The 18,626-nt window shown below is 35.1% G+C and overlaps 1 protein-coding gene across 1 annotated transcript in view; it reads right to left on the reverse strand.

Moving 5' to 3' along the window:
* PTPRC (protein tyrosine phosphatase receptor type C) overlaps nucleotides 1–18,626 on the reverse strand; it is a 118,659-nt gene that overhangs the window by 44,187 nt on the left and 55,846 nt on the right. Inside the window, exons 5-13 of the mRNA XM_030818694.1 lie at nucleotides 16,725–16,922; nucleotides 13,898–14,038; nucleotides 11,080–11,223; nucleotides 10,252–10,326; nucleotides 8,834–8,860; nucleotides 6,379–6,594; nucleotides 5,072–5,200; nucleotides 3,521–3,658; nucleotides 242–361 (exon numbers count right to left, since the gene is read on the reverse strand). Of these exons, the coding sequence (XP_030674554.1) occupies nucleotides 242–361; nucleotides 3,521–3,658; nucleotides 5,072–5,200; nucleotides 6,379–6,594; nucleotides 8,834–8,860; nucleotides 10,252–10,326; nucleotides 11,080–11,223; nucleotides 13,898–14,038; nucleotides 16,725–16,922 (1,188 nt within the window). The remainder of the gene's footprint in view (nucleotides 1–241; nucleotides 362–3,520; nucleotides 3,659–5,071; nucleotides 5,201–6,378; nucleotides 6,595–8,833; nucleotides 8,861–10,251; nucleotides 10,327–11,079; nucleotides 11,224–13,897; nucleotides 14,039–16,724; nucleotides 16,923–18,626) is intronic.

Consider the following 18,626-nt stretch of genomic DNA (forward strand, 5'->3'; position numbering starts at 1 on the left):
CACAAAGATTTAAACTAAGACCAGGAAGGACAAGCAAATATTTAGAATGTTCCGGATTTTAGTCATTTCTGGGGCTGGAAAGCTTTGAATGAGTGGAAGCAATTCTAAGATCAGGGAGTATACTATGCCTATCCAGTCTCTTAGCAGAGAGCTTTGTGGCTCACTGGCTCAATCAAAATTTCTAGTACTTTCAAATTCTTGATTTCTCTTTTCTGATGAAATTAAATTCTACACAAATTACCTGTCTTGTTTTCATAACAGAGGGTAAAATTATGAAATGATCTTTGAGGGGGAATCCAGGCAATTACTCCTTGATGTGCAGCTGTACTTCTACAAGAAATATTCTGAGGCTCTCCTGGAGCTGTTAAAAGAATAAGAATGTTATGTAATATGAAAAATAAGACATGGATAAAGCATTCTTCATATTATAAGCATGCATTATTGATAACCATATTTCGACAAATGATGAATTAAAACTAAAATTTAAAGGAATGCATCTGGGCTTATTTAATTTGTTTTAGAGTAAATTCCTTTAACAAAGTAAATGTCACACCAGATTGGCATTGTGAAACCTAAGCATTCCACTGACTTGAAGATATCTGAGAATCCCCTCTTCCTTTCATATACATTATTCATATATATTATTGCCCAGATACTGCCTAAAAATCCTGGGATTTGTAGGTTTTGCTGTGCTGAAAATCTGGCATTCATAGCACTAATAAATTTAGCAGTCACTGAGTAGCACTTGTCATTGCTTCCAGTAACTAGTCATTTGAAACTGAGAAAAACTGATAAATGTTTAAATAAAATGTATGAAGTAAAATTTACATTAAAATGTACCCATTTGAGGTATAGTTTAATGAGTTTTTAACAAATGTATACGTCCACATAACCAACACCACAATCAAGATAAAGAAAATTTCTGTGATCCCAAAATGTCCTTCTGTGGCACTTCCCAGTCAACTCAACTCCTTTGACCAGACTCACGTACCTTCTGATCAACTTTCTGCTACTACAGATTAAATTTGTCTTTTTGCCCATTGCATGTAAATAAAATTAAACAAACAGTAAATACTTTTTCACACCTAACATATTGCACTCAATGTAATGTTCTGAAGATTCATTCACTTAGTTGCATGTGTCATAGTTAGATTTTTAAAAATTTATCAGTAGTTATTGTAAAGATACACCACGTTTTACCTATGATTCAACAGTGAATACACATTTGGGCTGTTTCCAGGTTTTGGCTACTATGAATGAATCTGCTTTGTCATGTTTCCTCTTTGGTAAATACGTGGAGTGAAATTCCTGGGTCATGGCTGCACATCCTGACCAATAGTTAGTAGTATCCGTCTTTTTAAGTTTAGCCATTTTAATGGATGTATAGTATTATCATCTCAGTGTTGTTTTAATTTGCATTTCTCAGATAACTAATGATGTTGAGCATCATTTAATGTGCTTATTAACCACTTGTGTATCCTCTTTTGTTAAGTGTATATTAAAAATGTTTGTCCATTTGCACTTGAGCTGTTTTATTCCTTATTTTGCAGCTGAAAGAGCTCTCTGTATATTCTGGAAAAACTTCTGTTGTTGAAAAAATTAATTTTGATTTTTTACAAACTATTTATTGCTTTTTTATTTCCTTAGTGGCCTCATCCAAAGAGCTGGAATGTTCAATTTTGATGCACTCCAATTCATCAAAAATATTTTATGTTTCTTGCTTTTGTGCCCTAGGAAATATTTGTTAAAGGCACACATTTTCTCCTATGTCTTTGATTAGAATTTTTATAATTATAGCTTTAGTACTTAGGTCTGGAATCCATTTTGAATTAATTTTTGTGTTTGTTGAAAGGTGAGAGCTGATGTTCATTTTTTTTCTACAGAGATACCAGGATCATTAGTTGAAAAGACTATTTTTCCCCCACTGAAAACATTTTGTGCTATTTTCAAATATAAAACATAGTTTTCTGGGATTTCTATTTTGTTGCATTGATTTATAAAGAATGTAATAATTGTGGTACTTATAAAAATATATTAAAATTTTCTAGGTATGCTGAGGATATAGTTTTCACATAGTTTTATTTGCTCTTCTTGTAGCTATATATTATTTTGGGGGAGTATGAGGAAACAAGGTTTTAGGCAGCCTCTTTAGCCTTCAACTATCCTTTTTACATAAAATTTAGAATCACGGGCTGGGCATTGTGGCTCATGCCTGTAATTCTAGCACTTTGGGAGGCCAAGGTGGGCGGATCATGAGGTCAAGATATTGAGACCATCCTGGCTAACACGGTGAAACTTTGTCTCTACTAAAAATACAGAAAATTAGCAGGGCGTGGTGGCACGCACCTGTAGTCCCAGCTACTTGGGAGGCTGAGGCAGGAGAATTGCTTGAACCCAGGAGTCAGAGGTTGCAGTGAGCCGAGATCACACCACTGCACTCCAGCCTGGGCAACAGAGCAAGACTCTGTCTCAAAATCAAAACAAAACAAAATTTAGAATTACATTAATAAGTTATGTCCAAAATTTCTCAATATTATCCTTAATAAACAAATTCAGTAATGTGACAGATTGCAAGATCAATACAGAAAAATCAATTGTACTTTTGTACATTAGTAACAAATCTGAAAATGTGATTAAGAAAACAACAGCATTATAACCAGGAATAAACTTAAACTAGAAATAAATTTAACAGAAGAATTGTAAGACTAATGCACTGAAAACTACAAAACATTTTGAAAATAAATTAAAGAAGACCTAAATTAATGGAAAGACATCTTGTGTTCATGAACTGGAAGACTAACATGGTTAAGATGGCAATATTTCCCAAATTGATCTACAGATTCAATGCAATCCCTGAAAGAATCCCAGATGGCTTCTTTATAAAAATTGAAAAGTTGATCCTAAAATTCATACAGAATTCTAAGTTCCTTTAGATATTCTAAACAATCTTGAGGAAAAGTAACAATTTGGGGGAACTTACAGTTTCCAATTTCAAAATTTACTACAAAGCAGCAATAATCCACAGTGTAAGCATGACATATAAATCAATAAAATAAAACTGAAAGTTCAGAAATAAACCCATCATTATGGTCAACTAATTTTTGATAAGAATGGCAAGACTATTCAATGGGGGAATAAGTAGTATTTTCAGCAAATGGCACTAGAAAAATTACATGGCCATATGCAACAAAATGAAATTAGACTGTTACCTCACACCATATACAAATATTAATTCAAAGTGAGTAACAGAGCTAAATTTAAGAGCTAATGCTATACAATTTTTAGAACAAAACATATGGATAAATCTGCATGACTTGGCAATGGACTTTTATATATGACACCAAAAACATAAGCAAAAGAAGTAAAAATAGATAAATTGAGCTTCATTGAAATAAAAAGCATATGCTTAAAAAGTATCAAAAACAGCAAAAAGACAATTCATTTCCTATTATTCTCAAATAATTATAAGAACATGAAAAGGGAAGCAATTTTATATATAAATGCAAGTTAACATACTCACTCCCAAAATCTGTTTTAATAATTTTACTTGTGTTAGTATACGTGCGGTTATTATAGAGTATTTCTGAGTCACACTTATACTCATGTTCGGGTTTAAGGTTTTCTAAATTAATTTCTTTCTTATCAAATGTTGTATTACCTGAAATAAAGAAATATTTCAAATGAATATATCGATGCAATATTTCACGCACACATTTATTTTCTAATTTCACATTTATAATTCTCTATTTAATATTTATCAGATTGAAACATCTGTGGAAATTACCAAAATAATAAAAAATCCTAAAAATAATTTTTACATTCAACTTTTATGAAAATACAGGCTGAGTTTCCCTTATTCAAAATTCCTGGCACCAGAAGTGTTTTGGATTTAGTTTTTTTTTTTTTTTTTATTTCAGATTTTGGAATATTTGCATATAGATCATACAATATCTTGGGAATAGGACACAAGTTCAAATGCAAAATTCATTTATGTTTCATATATACCTCATATACATAGCTTGAGGTCATTTATTTTTCTCTGGGGATGCTGACTAAATTTTGTGTTGTTTCTGCATTTTGACTATGACCGGTCACTTTAGGTCACGTGTAAAATTTTTCACTTGGTTGAGCCGCATCATGTTGGCACTCAAAAAGTACTGGATTCTGAGAACATTTTGGATTCTGGATTTTCAGATTAGGGATGCTCAATCTGTATATAGCAAATATAACTTAAAGTTGAGATTGCACCTCACCTAGTCTTTATCTAATAGATTGTCTAGAGAAAACATTTTATCATTGGTCTGTCTTATGTTTGCTCTTCCTTTCTTTGTCTACTTGCCTGATGGCCGTGAATCTATACTATGATGATTAGGTAATGATTACACCCAGCGCAATGCTCCATCCTTTACATGTGTAGCTGTGGATATGCGTGCATACGCATGCACACCTGAGCACATCTGTCTGTCATGCCAGCTATGGCCTGGCAGATGGCTTTAAGTCAAAAGGTGGGAGAGTTCACCTCATTAAATTCAAATGCACTTTAAAAACACTATCTCAATTATTAGTTGCCTCAATTCAAATCCAAACATATCTCTAGATGCACTTCCTGTTCTTTTTCTGCTTTCTTCTTATTTAAGTGCTCTTGAACTTGTGTATGAATTTTGTTGATGCAGGATGGAAAAAGTAAACTATTGAACCATACAATCTTGTATTTGTTTTCCTTACTTCATAACAGAGTTTTGTATTATCATTTCCTTATAACACCCTTCTTTCATGATCTCTTCAACAATGCCTAACAATTGCCAAGAAAATTATTGTAAATTAATTGACTTTCAATTTTTAGATATTTATTTTTCATGAGAAGTACTCATTTATCTTGTGAATTTGTTTGAATTGTATAGATAATTTAATTATTTGACTCTAAAGAAAAAGACAAGAAAGAAAAAAGACAAACAGAGGGAGAACAAGAGAGGTAGGGAGGAAGAGAGAAAGGGCAGAGAGTAAAATTAAATAATATCTAGAACAACATTGTACCACAAAAACTATTCTCTGGTCAATGTTATATTCTTACCACATTGAAATCTGTAGGTAATTTTATTTGTACCACAATCAAAGGTTTCAATCTGTTCCCATTTTAAACAAATAGTAGTATCTGCTTTTTCATCTTTTGTACAATCACGTAACTGAAACTTTTCAACCCCTGCCAAGAAGATACAGAAATAAACTTGATTAGTATTTCATAATGTGTATCCCAAGCCCTCATTCATTCCTAACATCTCAGTTAAAGCCACTGAAATTATGCTAATGACATAGAATTTGGCAAGGATTGAGATTGCTATGGGAAAAGTCTAATAACTCTAGGGATTTGGTGTTTTTTTATTATTTACTTTATTATTTTTAGCACCATATATTTTGGTAGTGTTTCCTTTATAAGTTATACCACGTTAAAAAATGAAATGCAAGCAAACATGTTGATAAAATTGTAGCTTTCGCACATTTTAAAAAATACTCATTCCATTTTGTATTTTTGTTTATATCTTAAATTTTTTGTTTACTCTTTATTTACTTTTAATTGAATGATTATTATAAAGTGTATTGGGAGTTTCCCTCTTGGGAAATGCATTTTTAAGTATTGTCATCTTCTGTGTTTAATTGGTAATTTATCTCAGTAATATTTAGGGAAAATGAATAAATTAAATGGATTTTATTTTCAAAATACATTTGATGTTAACATACTTGAATGTTAATAAATTTAATAATAGTCTTGAATTATTAAATGATATGAATTTTTTTTAAATTACACGGCTCTGGAATCCCTTTTCCAGAATGCATTTGGCTAAGAGATGCTTCCCCGGAGTCTGCCCGACGCCTGTCACCCCCTCCTCTTTCCAAGCAGTAGCTTAGCTGACAAAACCAGCTTGATCTCACTAACATGACCATAACCTTCCTTTTTATGAATGTATTTTGGTTCTTCCCATACACATCAAATCCTTTTTCTCCCTAATATATTTCAGATAAATTAGTACTTAAAACAATAAATATATGTACATATATAATTAATGACTTCATTTAAGTAGAGGAGAATAAAGAAAGCTTGTAGACAATCACTTAGCAGGATAAATTATATTTAGTGCACATGAACATCTCCCTGTTAAATAAGTAAAAGTGGTGATTAATGGATGTAAACAGAAGGCTTATTTGACTCTATCATTTTCACTTGGTTAAGACAGCAGACAGTTCACTCACTTGTTTCCAAGGGATTTCCTTTCCCTCAGCTCTGTTCTCTCACCAGACCAGTTCCTGTTACCACTGGAGAACACCACACACGAAAGTGAACTGTTTTTATAAATTTATTAAAAGAAATAAATTGATATTTACCTGGTGGCACATCTAATTTTAATTCCTTATAAGAAGTACATGAATTATGAGATATGGAAACATTTATTTCTTTACATTCTGCAAGTTTATGCACCTCATTGTTTGTGCAATTATTGTTTCCACATTCCACTTTCTCATTAACATTTAGCTTTGCCATAAATTCTTTAGTTTCCTTGTTATATAAGTAATCCACAATGATGTTTGCATATTTTTCATCTAAAAGAAAATAGAACATTGACTGTTACCTTATTTTTCCAGAATAAACAAAACTACATTAATGCGAATGCCAAAATATCAAATCAACTAACCAAATATCCCCAAGAAACATGAAAAAGAAAAAACACATCAGGTGCCTCCATATCATTTTTTTCGTAATTTTCTGTGCTTTACTGCCCTATCAAGGACCCCAGCTTGTAAATTTATATTTAGATGATTACCAGATGAGTGTCTGTCTTCCTAGCTAGACTTGGAACTTCCATGAGAGCAAAGTCTAGTCTATTTTTATTAACACTGTAAATCCAGGAGTATGCATAATATTTATCCTTAATGGGAGCTCACTAGTTACTTGTTGACTTGATGCACAAATAAATGATGCATCTGAGAAATTTATTCTTGCTTTATAATTTTCTTGTTTTCTAAAATGTAGTTATTAACCATCTGTTTCTTCATATATGGGGAGCATTAATTACTCAGAGACCAGAATCCCTCATTCATTCCTTAACTTGGATAAAATTATGGTTGATAATATACCTCCAAAGCACCTTTGTTTAGTGTCAACAATTTCTGCTGACTGATAAAAATATCTTTACAACAAATATAAATTTATTCATTCGTTTTTATTCAACAAAAATTATTAAGCCCTTGTCATGTGTAAGACATGGTCACCAATACTAGGAATTCAAAGGCAAGTTAGATATAATCAGCTTTTAGAAATGTATAATCCAATGTGGAGGCATACACACGCATGAATTGCAGGAGACATACAAACCTCTAAAATAAGATTATGCAGGAAATAATGTGGCACTAGAAAGACAGAGATCTGTTCCATTTGGAGGTATAGGGCAGGATTTCCAGAGAAAGTGACTTAGTTTGTGTTTTAAAATATGAGCAGGAAATAGAAAAATAGACATGGGGTTTGGGGGATGAGGTTGGAGCAGAGTTCCAATTGTAGAAGAAGAGCAGGAGTGGCCACAGAGGCAGGAAGGAACAGTATGTGTTTAGAAATCTGTAAGTGGGCCGGGCGTGGTGGCTCATGCCTGTAATCCTAGCATTTTGGAAGGCCGAGGCAGGTTGATCACCTGAGGTCAGGAGTACAAGACCAGCGTGGGCAACATGGTGAATCCCCATCTCTACTAAAAATACAAAAATCAGCTGGGCTCGGTGGCATGTGCCTGTAGTCCCAGCTACTTGGGAGGCTGAGGCAGGAGAATCACTTGAACCCAGGAGGCAGAGGTTGCAGTGAGCTGAGATTGCACCACTGCACTCCAGCCCGAGCAACAGAGTGAGAAAAAAAGAAAGAAAGAAAGAACTAACAAATGAAAGAAAGAAAGAAAAGAAAACTGTAAGTGGTTCCATATTACTTAAGTGAAGAACATAAGGAGGCAATGGTGCAAGAGGCGAGGAGGAGAGGTGAATGACAACCTGATTACAAAAGATCATATTAATTAAACAGACATATGAAGGCCACTCTTCACACTAAATGTATGGAAAGCTACTGAAGGCAGTGACTCCAGTGGCGAGACTTAGAAATGAATGGAGGAATAAGCCCTGACCATGAAGAACCACTTTGCTTCAACTGAGAATCAAGGAAGAAAATGAGAAAGAAAAAAAAAGAGAGAGACAAACTGTTTTCAAGTATCTGCTTTGAGTCAGCCGCTAACAAGCAAGACAGAAAGAGAGAGAAAAAGGAGATTTTTCTTCTTGATAAGCTTTGAAGGTATTATCCACGTTTTATATTTATCATCACACTGAATCCTTGTCCCCATCCCCCTCACCAACAAACTTGCTGTCATTCCATTTTTTTTTCAAATACCTAAATTAAATTACGTGGCTTTACCAAAGTTGTCTAACTGGAAAATTTACTTTTCAACTTTTATTTTGGATTCCAGGATTATATGTGCAACTTTGTTACAAAGGTATATTGCATGATGCTGAGGTTTGCAGTAAAATTGAATTTGATGCTCAGGAAGTAGGCACAGTTCCCAATATAGGTAGTTTCCCAACCCTTGCCTTCCTCCCTCCATCATCGCTCTTGTATTTCCCAGTGTCTATCATTCCCAACTCTATGTCCATGTGTAGCTAGTAATTTTTTACTAATTTGAGACTAGTCATTGGTGAGAAATTAGAGCCAGTGAGTTTAGCTTGCTAGTGGGTCCTCAAAGCTTGGAATAAAGAAAGATGTAATTAAAGTGCTATTCCAAAGTGAGGTATACTGATTCTAAGTAAATAAACTTACCACATGTTGGCTTAGATGGAGTAGTAGCTGTAATGGAGAAAAAAATAATGTAAATTATTAAAATTTTGCTTTAGAATATCTGCCATGTCATTTTTGGGAAAGCTGATTTACAGTACTTCTACTTCATAAAGTCTATCTAGTTAGATTTAACAGAATATGAAGGATTTGCCTAGTACAGGTTTTAATTTCAAAACTTAAAGCATTATAAAGGAATGAGTTAATTCTACAAACTTTTTCATAAATACACCCAATAAATACAATTAACAATATTAAGACTTTTAGGTACATATCTAATTATGGTATGGCAACATGGCTGAAGATTCACACAGCCAAAAATATTTTAAAGGTCTTCATTTTTTGATTAATCTCAATGTCAATTTATATAATTATAACCCCCATAGTACGAAGTTTATACTTTTCGTTTATATAAAAAAAAAGTCAGAGAAAATGCAAAGACTGCTTCATTCTCTAGATTAACTTTTGTAAGCTCTTTGCACATCTACTAGATCCAGGGTAACAAATTGCTCTCTCAACAAATTGAGTAGTATCTTGTGTGAGTGTAGGCATTTAAGTTGAATAATTGCGAGAACATGTGCTTTGTGAAAGCTAAGAGATCTCTGCTCATCTTGATTTTGGGTTGGAAGAATTTGAGGAGAATTGTGGGCTTGCAAGCTCTGATCAGGTTACTTGCTGATTCACAGATACCACCATTGCTGTAACCATTCGTCAATATCTCTTTCCTTTATCTCCACGCCCTCTCACTGCTTAACTGGAACTCTGCAATCAGCCGTCTGATGCTCACCACTTGCAATGGATAGCCCCTTTGATGGGCTTGTTCTTTTCCTTACTAAGACCTAAACCCGGCCGGGCGCGGTGGCTCACGCTTGTAATCCCAGCACTTTGGGAGGCCGAGGCGGGCGGATCACGAGGTCAGGAGATCGAGACCACGGTGAAACCCCGTCTCTACTAAAAATACAAAAAAAAAATTAGCCGGGCGTGGTGGTGGGCGCCTGTAGTCCCAGCTACTCGGAGAGGCTGAGGCAGGAGAATGGCGTGAACCTGGGAGGCGGAGCTTGCAGTGAGCCGAGATTGCGCCACTGCACTCCAGCCTGGGTGACAGAGCGAGACTCCGTCTCAAAAAAAGACCTAAACCCCTGTGAGAAAAAGTTCTAGTAGATGTGGTTGTTTCTCACACATGTTTTCTGATGGATTTTGACAGTAACAATTATATCCTGATCTCATCAGCTGTTGCACTGCTAAGCAGAGAAATGTCTTCCTGCTGTTCCATCACTCTCAGGATTCAAACACTTAATGCAACTTAAAGAAAGGAGCCCGAGGTAGAGTGGGTGGAAGGCTCTTGTGAGAGCACATCACCAGGCACATGGGGATGGTGTGGCTGCGTGACAGGGTAATATCACCTATTGTTGTGGTTGAAATGACAGCACTTCCAGAAGGGCTCAGAGTGGTTGTTTCAGAGGCATTAAGGTAGGCATCTGCAAGAAAATGAACAGAAGAATAAAAGTTAATGAGTTTGTTATATTAAAAGGTGAAACAAAAACTCTTTAGCAAAGATAATTTCCTAATGGCATCTTTGCTCTAGGAGTCCTCGTTTGATTTGACATTTGCTTCTTTTTAAAATAATAAAGTGAATCAAAGATTTATTTCAAGTCATTTAAACTAAACATCGTATAAATTGAGGGAAAGCTATTCATTCCCTGATATAATTCTTAGTTGATGATGTGCAATCTTCCTCAAACTATTCATTTCCCTTTCATTCACGGCCTTCCATACTTGGATTCTAATAAGGGTCACAATTACTCTTTTAAAATATTTATTACATACCAGATTTTTACATATTCAGTCATCATGTTAATATTTTGAAAGGAGTGTTATTATGTCCATTTTTACAGAAAGCAAATCTGATATGCAGAAAGTATTAGTAATTTGCCCTGTAATCAGCTACGAAGTTGAAGAAACTGGATTTGATCCCAGAGCTATATGACATTAAGTCCTATTATTGATTCTTCTTTGCCATGGACTTTTATAATATTAATAATAAAAGAAAATATGCCCAGAAAAAGCTTACTGGCAAGTTTCTTTTGCATAATTTGGTGTTCATACATGAACATTTGTAAAATGAGAAACCTGCAAATAATATTTGGCACAAAATAAAAGAGCTGCATTAAAGTTTTAAGTTTCCATTTCATTATCTATAACTGAAGACACCTAGAGCAGCATAGTCAGACCTGAGGTGTTCGCTGTGATGGTGGTGTTGGAGGTGCGTGCAGGTAAGGCAGCAGAGCTGTGGTGTGCAAGGCTGAGGGTGGTTGTTAATGGGGAAACTGGGTCTGTAGGAAAGGTGCTGGCTGTACTCCTCTCTCCTGGGACATCTGCAATCAGAAGGGCCATCAGCACTGTCACTTGTGTCTGTCATGCAAGGGCAATAGCCAGATAGACAACATAAACACAACTACTAAAGTTAAGGCAGAGAAACAAACCTTCAAGCACTTCTGCTATACCACAACACATGCATTCTATAGACCTGTATCAAAAACACCAGGGCTTATGGGAAAGATGCGTTTAGGGGCAGACAACTGGAAACCTATGCAGCTTCATAATCAGAGCACGACTTAAAAAAATATACAGTTTGGACAGCCCAAGAAGCCTAAGACTCTGGGCTGCAGGCTGCCTTAGGCAATATAAAAAATGCATCAAAGCAGTAGAGACAGGTGCTGTCTTAGTGGTGCTGAGACCATGTAGATGGAGGTAGAGCTCTGAGTGTAAAAGGCTGGCACAGGAGGAAGTGCAACTTGATACATGCTGAGAGCCTTGCAGGCACACAACTCTCTGGGGAGGGATCCCTGGGTGCAGGTGCTCAGTTTTAATTTTCTTAAAATAGAGCTGAATGGGATCCTGCCTGGGCCACAGCACGAGCCCAAAGGTTTTCTTTTTCTTCCTTTCCAGCTGAAGGTTACAATTCTACTTTCACAATTCAGGCTTCCCTGGCCAGGAAAAATCAAATCGGCTTGAAATCCAACAAACTCCACATTACAGTGGCATCATTCTCTTATCTTCCGATCACATAGGTGCTAATTGGTATAGAATCTAGTGTTGTAGCCAAAGAAGCTGCACATTATACTAGGTTAGAACTTTTCATTGTCAGGCTTCAAATTACCTAATGTATTTTACATCTTTGCCCAACATCACATCCAGAATTACAGCACAAGCAATCAATGTATATTCATTTGGTGCCTACTAGGTGACTAGCACTACGCTAGTTGCCATGGAAAAAGCAAAAGAAATATGAGCTGCCCTCTATTCAAGAGCTTGTTGGGTTATTTTCTGTCAAGATCCCTGAGGTCATCAGTTCAATGACATGAGATTAGTCTCACATTTGCAGGCAGAGTCTGTATTTCTGCAGTGATACATGCATGCACGTTCTGAACATGGCTTTGATTTGAGCATGCAGGTGTCTACCAATTACAAATGCAGTACAGTCTATAATTTCACACATACATTCCATTAGAATTGAAAATGCATCTTCCAAAGAATTGAGCATGGGTTCTCAGCTCAGTCTTCAGAAGCCGCTAAACCACGAAATTTAACTAAACCATAGAATAGAATAAACCACATAAACATGATGTTTTCCACTCTGGATCCCCAGAGGAGGGCTCCAGCAGAATATGTAGAAGAGTGAGGAAAGCTCATTTATTCATCCTTTAAAAAACTCATTCAGACATAGAACTGGCCCTCTGCAGAATTTTGAAAGCAGCTTTTTTCCACCTTCTTTTCCACACTCCTCTCACTCACTTGTTCTGTTCTCCCCTCTCTAGCAGACCCTGCTCCCAAGCTGTTTTGAGGCTTCCACTCTCAACCTCCCGAAACTCCCTACCTTCCCTCCTCCTCACTTGAAAACTTTGTTTCCCTTGTTATGTAGGTACTCTCAGTGGTGGTTATGGGCGGCATTTACAATTTTAATTAGGTTGATTAATCCTAATAGATTTTTAATCAGTGGAATTAGCCACTTTGAGAGGAAGAATTCCTTGATCAGGACAGAGCAGACTAGTCTGTGTGACAACAAGCCCCCAGAGGTCAGTACCCTTTTGTTGTTTTATAGTTTCTGCCCCTCCACTATTTCTGGATCTATGGGTTTGCTAAAAGCTCCCAATATTTTTATTGTGGTTCCCATGGCAGCTGGACTAGGTGGAATGAGGCAGGTGAGGGCGGCTCTTCTCCCACTTGCTTAAAGAGTGTGGATTGCCTGGAATGATTTTTATGCCAAGGGCACAGTTTTAATACTGCAAAATAATAATTATTCTATTTGATGTGTTTGATTCCTACCTAAAGCAAGACCATGTTCCTGCCAGCTGCATAGGTCTACCATTTATATCTTTAACTTTCAAGCACTCAGATCACTGAAATTACATATGAGACTGTGTGGATTTGCGATCTGACAAAAGACATACTTGTTTTTCTTGCATATAAAAGGACACCACGAAGTGATTTGGACACTAATTTTGAAATGAAAAGGGAGGAAATATTCTGCATTGTTATAAACACAGAGATCCCATCCTGAAAGATTCTTAATGTTTGAATGGGAAATAAACCCATGCCTTTCTTTTTTTCTCATTCTTTCAATAACAGTTTCATTGTGGTTACAACTTCTTACTGCCCTTCATTGATAATAGGAATCACTCTTCACCCTTTTGTTTGTTGGTACAAAGTCTTTAAGTAAAGATTTATGCATATTATTTCTTACTTCTAACAAAAAGTTTTCCCTGTAGAATAATTGCCTAAAATATATAAAAAATAGACTATCCTGAATAACTCTTACCTCCTGAGCAGATTTTTGCTGTAATCTCACAATTCTCACTATTATTTCATCTCTATTAAAGGGACATTTGTTCTGTGGTTTCATATTCCTAAGAGCGACTGAAATTCCAAATTCATCAACTAGCAATAGCTGCACCTTGAATAAGTGGTTAGATTTCCTCACACTATTCTTAAATACAGGTAGTCGTCATGTACTTTTCATATTTGCACAAGTCTAAAGGACCCGCAAACCTGAGATAGCATTGCTGCCTGGGGTAGGGTTGAGTTTTGCATTGGCGGCGGAGCCGCTGAATGTCTGCGTGTCAGTTCCAGCAGGGGGCGTCTGCGAGTCTGCGTGCGTGGGAAGGTGAGGCGTCTGTACTGACGAAACACCTAAGGTAGGAAAGTGAGATCATTACATCAATCTTCCCCCACTGGAGATGAATAATTTACTAAGAGGTTATCAGGAGCAAATTGCGATTATAGTTTACCAAACTGTGAAGTGACCGAATCTGTTAAAATGTGTCTGTCAGTATTTAAATTTGCTTGGCTGGAAAGTGACAGGCACCTGAGTCCCCTATTTACATAGCCTTGGGAGGTTTCCTGAGCTGGATGCAGCCATAGAGAATTCGTGTTTCCAGGTGGCTTTATTGACTTTCACATCACTATGAGCCTTCTGAATTCTCCATCAACTCTACAAGCTGACAGATGGGACATTTCTTTGTAGGCAGAATAAGAAAGGAATCTTCCAATATACTAGTATCTCTTACAAATTACAAAGAAAAGAAGAAATTTAAAAATGGACAAGAGATGTCACAGACATCTACCTAATATACACAGGGGCCAAAAGGTATATGAGAAAATGTTCAGCGTTAAGAACAATTTTTTAAATGTAAATCAACATGAAATATTTCTAACTAGCATACTGGCAGAGTTTTAAAAGGTTGATAATACCTAGTGTTTGAAAACATGTGGAAACAATCTCACATGTCCGTGCTTACACACACGGTCTCTCGAATACTCACAAAATCATATGTTGAGAGCCTGGAGGATATACAACAATGGTTAAAAAGATATCTTCAAGGAACAGAATTTAAAGGGTATTTTCATTGTGTGTCTTTTAAGTACATATAAAGTATACACTTTATATATTTTAATCCTATATGTCTATATGTATATGCATGCATATATAGGATTAAAGTATATACACACACAATACATACATATACTTTATATATACTTAACAGTATATACAAATATATATACACTTAACAGTATATACAAATATATTTACACACATACCCATCTATATTGAAAATGTTCTGAAATAGTCATAAACTATCTTTATAAAATAAAATTACATAATTGAATTTAATGTTATGCACATGGATGGTTATTGTAACCATTTTCAAAAATGAACAATTTTGAATAGTGTATGTAAATATTCTTAGAAATGCAGATTAAAGGATTTTTCCCCCAATTCTATCAGTAAATGAAAAAAAATTGACTGCAGTCAGCAGTATAAATCAATCATAATCATAAATTAAATAACTCATATGGACTTTATTCCAATAGATAATTGAAATATCACCTGATGAAAAGATTATTTTCTAGAAAAGAAAGCGTGTTTTTATTTGAAAGCATAAACTTTTCAAGGTAATTTCACCATCAGTATTATTTTGCTAGAACAAATCAGTATTTTAAAATTATTCATCGTTATTTTCAATCTATTCAATTTTAAATATTTCTCATACTTTGCTCTATCTGTAAATTTATGGCTTAAGTGGTTTTAGATTTTAAAAATGTGGGAAGGAAAGGAATGTTGCATGTTTTTATTTGTGCATGTGACATGAAATACAGAACCTTCAAAAGGAAAACTCTATGTGACACTACTCAGGCAATAAACAAAATAATAAAATAGCATGAGATGTTCTATCTAGTCATCAGCACCTTCCACCTTGCATTCTTTTTGTAAAAATTTTGGGCAATGTGTTCAAATTTTTAGTGTTTAGACAGGTCCTAGTCACTACTCTGCTATGGTGACAGGGAAACAAATGGAAGATTAAATACACAGTCTTGTACTTGCTGTAGGAAGGCGCTGACCATTTATTTAACTGCTTGCTATATCCGATAAACTTCATCAGTATGGTACTCAAAATACTTTGATGTACCCGAAACAAAATTTCTGTGATGGTGTTATATATGCTTGTTTTTCAAAAGAAGATAAATGGCATTGTTAAACAGTTCAAATAGCTTAGTATCTTTTATCAGAGTATAGATATAAACCTGTTTGCCCAAAAAAAAGTCAACATAACACATTATTTCAGAAAAGCATGAACACTCTCCTGATGGTAAATCTGAGTACTGAATACACTGGCAGACCTATTGCTAAACATTAAATTAGCATATACATATATCAGCATTCTAAGGAGCATCAGTGCCCCTCCTCAGCAAAAATATCTCTCGCATCAATCTGATTTTTGCCGGGAACATGGCTATATTGTCTTTAATTTTACCAGTAGAACTCACAACCTTAATTAAAAGTGTTTTCAATAATGCAAGTGCTCTTAAAAGAAACTCAAATAACAAAATTGGGTTGTCAATTCTCAGAGTGGATTTAAAAATAATACATTCTCTATCTTAGACAATTTTTGGATAAAGAGAATCTAGAATGAAACAAAGAAATGGGAAGATTCCCATTTAAGGCACCTTCCAAGGAGAACAGGACTGATAATCTCTGAACTAGGGAAATTCTCATCTGTCCAGGTGGCGGGAAGCCAAGCGGGAGAATCATGGAGAGTGTACATAGATCAGAGGATACTAGAACAAATTTACTCTCCTGATTGTCCTTGGAGATCTTGCTTCCCTCCTTTTCTCTCTCCACTCCCTAACAACATGCATTAATTACTTCAGTCGATCTATGTTTCACAGATACTAATTTCCTGCAATTTCTGCACTTGAATAAAATCACATACTTAGAAACTGTGCACATAATTTAAAGACAAGTTGTACTGATAACTTCAGAATTTTCTAAATGACATTGCCCTGATATTTAAGTTAACAACTTTTGTGTGCCAACCTGTGGTATTAAAAGCGCTAGCATTATCCAAAGAGTCCGGGGATACTTGGGTTGAAGTATTGTCTGGACTAAGAGAAGGTGTGGTCTCTGAGAAGTCATTTTCTCTTTCAGAGATGCTTGCGGGTGAGAATGCAGTGGTGTGAGTAGGTAAGGGGTCACTTGAAAGTGGAACACTGGGCATCTTTGCTGTAGTCGATCCTGCTAAATTAATGGAAAATGGAAGAAGGACAAAATAAATATGTGAATCATACCCTAAATGTATGCTCATCCAAGTATACTAACTCCCCAGTCCATTATAGTGTGTATGTACATATATCTACACATACATACACACACACCATACATAAGTATATGTATATGGTGTGTATATGTATTCATAAATCTATATAATCATATATACATGCATATATACAAATATTGATGCATACAGAGATACAAATAATATATAGACGCAGATCTAAAACAAGCTACAGAACATTAGCTAAAGATAGAAATGGGGAAATGAAATTGAAAGCAGCTTCTCACCTATCCAAAGCAATTGAGTTCAGAAGGATGAAGCATAATGGGTAAAGATGATTAAAAAAATTAAAAAGTTGTAGATAGAGAAAAGGATAGAGAAAGGTAAAGTTAGAAGGTTTTTAGCAGAGCTAGGGTTTCAGGAGAAAAAAATGAAAGACAAAACTTCTATTTATTCATGGATATACATATATATATATTTTTGAGACAGAGTCTCACTCTGTCACCAGGCTGGGGTGCAGTGGCACGATCTTGGCTCACTGCAACCTCCGACTCCCTGGTTCAAGCGATTCTCTTGCCTCAGCCTCCCAAGTAGCTGGGATTACAGGCATACACTACCACATCCAGCTAATTTTTGTATTTTTAGTAGAGATGGGGTTTCACTATGTTGGCCAGGATGGTCTTGATCTCCTGACCTCATGATCCACCCGCCTCAGCCTCCCAAAGTGCTGGGATTACAGGCGTGAGCCACCACACCCGGCCTATTCATGGATTTTTTTAAAAACAAATTAAATGCAAACAAAGCAATGAAAATGTGTGTAAATGACTGAAAAACAAAACTCACGACTAGGTTTACAAACAACCAAAGTCTACAGAAATGTCTTTGACTTCATGATAACAAAGAGATACAATTTAAAATAATGAAATAATTTCCACAGTTCAAGTTTACTTTAAGAAGAGGAAAATATGTGACAAAGTAGTAGTGAAATAAGTTTATGCACAGTTGACATGAGTGTACAATGGTAAAAAAAAAATTTGCAGGGAATTAGCACTGTTGATTAAAGTCCTTTAAAACTTTTTTATGCTCTTTTACTGAAAAAAGTGGTTTTCTTAATAAAAGAATAGAAAAATACACCAAATGTGTCAAAAAAAAAAAAAAAGCTCATGTGATCTCTGGAGGTTGGGATTATAAAGATGTATTTAAAATTTTGTTTTCTGCTTAACATATATTTACTTTTTGAAACGCAAAAAAATTTTTAAATATTTAATTAGGCAAAAACTGAACTATATCACACAACAAGTAATAATTAAATCAGTTCAACAAGATTGGGCAAAAGACAATGGCACAAATATGGAAAAAGAGAGAGAATGAGAGAAACTAGAAAAGGAGTACAAATGATAGGACAGGAAAGAGTTAAGAATGAAAATTGCAATATTACTCACTAGAGAATAAAATGGAAATAGTATGATAAATAAAAAACCCAACTTTATTCATTAGTATCAAAGCTGAAGTTAATTTTTACTAAATACAGATAAAATTCATCTTAATTATGTTGAACTTCAGCAATGCCAATATACATGAAATATTGCAGAACTATTCTGTGATTACAGAAATGCAAAATTATCATAGACTTGTTATGTGTGTTATTTTCCAATGAAAAACTT

Source organism: Nomascus leucogenys, chromosome 9 (genome assembly GCF_006542625.1).
Source record: "Nomascus leucogenys isolate Asia chromosome 9, Asia_NLE_v1, whole genome shotgun sequence".
NCBI lineage: Eukaryota > Metazoa > Chordata > Mammalia > Primates > Hylobatidae > Nomascus > Nomascus leucogenys.